At 35.0% G+C, this 3738-nt stretch overlaps 1 protein-coding gene across 1 annotated transcript in view; it reads left to right on the top strand.

The window, feature by feature from the left end:
• Positions 1-669: 669 nt before the first annotated feature.
• LOC105000264 (sulfotransferase 6B1-like) overlaps positions 670-3738 on the top strand; it is a 26159-nt gene continuing 23090 nt past the window's right edge. Inside the window, exons 1-2 of the mRNA XM_010856041.1 lie at positions 670-814; positions 2488-2672. Coding sequence (XP_010854343.1) covers positions 670-814; positions 2488-2672 — 330 coding nt within the window. The remainder of the gene's footprint in view (positions 815-2487; positions 2673-3738) is intronic.

Raw genomic sequence — 3738 nt, 5'->3', positions numbered from 1 at the left:
TTTCATGATGTACTCTGCATATAAGTTAAATAAACAGGGTGACAATATACAGCCTTGACGAACTCCTTTTCCTATTTGGAACCAGTCTGTTGTTCCATGTCCAATTCTAACTGTTGCTTCCTGACCTGCATACAAATTTCTCAAGAGGCAGATCAGGTGGTCTGGTATTCCCATCTCTTTCAGAATTTTCCACAGTTTATTGTGATCCACACAGTCAAAGGCTCTACTGTGTGCTAATATTAACCAGAAGAAGTTCAATTTTTCCAGACATTACCACAATGATATAATCCATTATAGCCACTAAAAGTCTCTCCTTACTTAGGCCCAAGGATTTGATGAACCTTAGTCCCTTAATGTAATGATTACACTCTGGTGGCTTGGTAGCTGTGTATGTAAACTGTCTGAGTCAAGTTGGAGGGAATATTTTGTAACACGTGTTATCAGTAACATTCAGATAATAGCATTTTCACAGTAGACTTTGGCTCAGTTATCATTTAAAAATTACTCTTGTCAAGAATTGCAAAAGGTATATATATGATCCTCTAATTAGGATGTCAGCTCAGTGATTACATTGCCAGCGAGCTGGGATTAAAATCAAGGACCACACTTGCTCCGTGCCTTGTGTAAAGCTAGTGTTTAGTAAATACTTTTCAGTTGATTTGACGAAAGATGTCATCCAAGAGCCAGTCAAGTGTTCTTCATAAGTTCAAGGGAGTCATCTTTTCTACCATGTCTTCAGAAGAACTTCTAAATTCCCTGGATTCTTTTGAGGCAAGAGAGGATGATGTGTTCCTGGTTTCCTATCCAAAATCTGGTAAAGTTTATTTCAATGTATCTTTAAAATGTAGATATACAAGAATGATAATGCGTGTAATAAGTTTTTTTAAACATTTACTTTTCAGAATTTTTCCGCTGGAAATTAAAGTATCTTAAATGCTCATTTTCATGAAAAAATTTGATATTAGAAAGTCAAAAAAATGTGCTTTGAGAAAATTCGACTGGAGAAATTACAGCTTTAGTACACTTTTGTTTTGACTTTATTCACAAAGACATACAGATACTAATATATATTAAGCATAATATCTGTAACATTATAAATTTCTCTTCATACTTTAAGCCAGGCATAGTGATAAATAAATAGTTTTTGTTCAATTTGTACTTAATGATTGATCTGTAAAGAAATTATTGTTTTCTTATGGGCTGATAAGAACAAGTGGCTAATTTATACCATATACAAACAACTATATATAAGGCTTCCACTAGACATATTTTTTAAATATGTATTTGGCTGCACTGGATCTTAGTTGCTGCATGGGGGATATTTTTAGTTGTAGCATGAGGGATCTAGTTCCCAGATGCTAGATCTCCAGATGGAATTTGGGCCCCTTACATTGGGGGCCTGGAATCTTAACCACTGGACCACGAGGGAAGTCCCTGGACTTATTGTTGCCTATATAATTTTCCATTAGCTGCCAGGAGGTCCCCTTCAGCAGCACAAAACTGTGTATTCTCTCTGCTTATCAGAATAAATCAGTATATTTAATTAAAATAATGCAAATATCATTACTATACAGTTACATTTATATGACGGTTATACATATTTAAGACTATTAACATCATAATCTAAAGTAGTCTTAAATTTAAAACATAATGTTAGAGCACTGTTTAAATATTTATTCAACTATAAGTTTGTTCATCTTGTATCTAACTGGAATTATAAGATAAATGGAAACTAAGCCTCATTTAAACCAATTTGGAACATTGCTTTCAAATTAGCAAAACATCCTCCCCACCCAAACTTTTACTTCTCTGCTCCAGTTCTCTATAGTCTACACCACTGGAGCATATCCTCATTTGCTTTCAGTAAGATAAAGTGGTATCTCTTCCAGACTTCATGGTAGTAAATTTGCATCTCCTTGATGTTTGGATATAGCATTTGTTCATTGTTCAAATGCTTTGTTTGCACAACTGCTCTGTACTTGCATGCAGACAAAAACAAGATTCCATGTCTGTATTCAGCAGGGAGCTGGGGAGATAGACATGAATACAACTTCATTTTGATGTGTGCTGCTTCCGAGAGACAGAGAGGGTGAGCAATTAGAAGAAGGAACTGGGGACTCAGAAGGCAGTTTTTAGAAGAGCAAGACGCATGAACTTGCAGCACCAGCAGGAATCATGAATGAAAAGATCTGTGTGTTTGTGAATTGGAGAAGATGCTAGAAGTGAATGGTAACGTGGAAGAGTATTTCAGGCCGAGGAAACAGCATACACAGTTTTCATCACTCTTCACAATCTTTAAAATGTGATTCTTCCTGTAAAGGGAACTAACATCTCGAATGCTCCAACAGGTTTATCTGTGTGTCGAGGTGATAACTATTTATAATAAAACTAATGTAGTCATTGCTTTTATAACCTCATGTTCATTTTCTGTATTCATTTTGAGTATCATTTGATTAAAAATGCATTTCATTTTATTTTCTTATGAAGGCACTCACTGGATTGCAAAAGTCATTGAGAACATTCCCAATGCTAGAATTACCCTAACACCTCCTATTGAATTGGGAGACATTTCTAAATTCGAAGAACTAAAAACGTACTGTGAGAGGAGAGTTATTCCAACACATTTGAGCTACAGCATGCTACCAATAAATGTTAAACAGAAACAATGCAAGGTAAGTTCAATGGTTAAGGACAGAGGCTCAGGGGTACACAAAACTGAACTTGGATTCTTGCTGTGTTACTTTCAAGCTGTGTGACCTTTGAAAACTGCTGATGTTCTCTGAGTTTGGGTGTCCTCACTTAATGCAAGGATAATAGTATGCATCTCACATAGTGTGATGAACATTAAACAAGAAAATGAGTATATAGGTATTACCACAGTATCTGGCTCATAAAAATCTCAGTATGACATTAGTATGTCAACTGTAATTATGCTAGATGATGTCTTATTCTATTCTGAATCTAGTTTGAGTCATTTTCTTTAAATATTGATGTCCAGAGAGAGAAAAACTGCTTTAATAATATTATTTTAATTATTTTATCTCTCATTTTTGCAAAAGATTATATGGGAAAGAATAAAAAGTAAAATGTAATGTAAAACATTGAAGAATAGTTATTTCAAGCCATTTTTAAAGTCCTCACATTATGATTTTAAAAGTTACTTCTAATTTTAAAAGTTTTCTTTCTATTTTTATGTACTTCTTATTAAAATTTGTTTTCATGGAGAATGCAGGATAAGGAAAAAAGAGGATAAAATTGGTAAAGCAAAGGCAAGACACATGTGTCCAGTGTAAACAATATCCCAGTAATGATGCCTTTTAAACCATGTCAGTCATGTTCTTAAAAATAAATAAACCTGCCAAGTGTGCACACATCAAAGCAGATCTTCCAAAGATTACAACGCTATGACTACAATGTCTCCATGTATACCATCTACTCTTCAGTTCAAGTAAAAGTAACACAAGGAGAGGTAAATGCCATGGAGTTTGTGCTTATCCCAAGCAAATCTATCAGAAAATGTGAAAGTATACTAAGCTGATTACAATTTGACTCAACTCAACATTTTCATTTCAAATAGACTACCTAAGAGAGAGAGATTTGGATAGAAAAGGAGTCTGGTACACTTAACAACCCTTCAGTTCAATTCAGTTCAATCGCTCAGTCGTGTCGGACTCTTTGCGACCCCATGAATCACAGCACACCAGGCCTCCCTGTCCATCACCAACTCCCGGAGTTCAC

Source organism: Bison bison, unplaced genomic scaffold (assembly GCF_000754665.1).
Source record: "Bison bison bison isolate TAMUID 2011002044 unplaced genomic scaffold, Bison_UMD1.0 scf7180017864370, whole genome shotgun sequence".
Lineage (NCBI taxonomy): Eukaryota > Metazoa > Chordata > Mammalia > Artiodactyla > Bovidae > Bison > Bison bison.
This window is presented reverse-complemented; position numbering and strand designations above follow the sequence as displayed.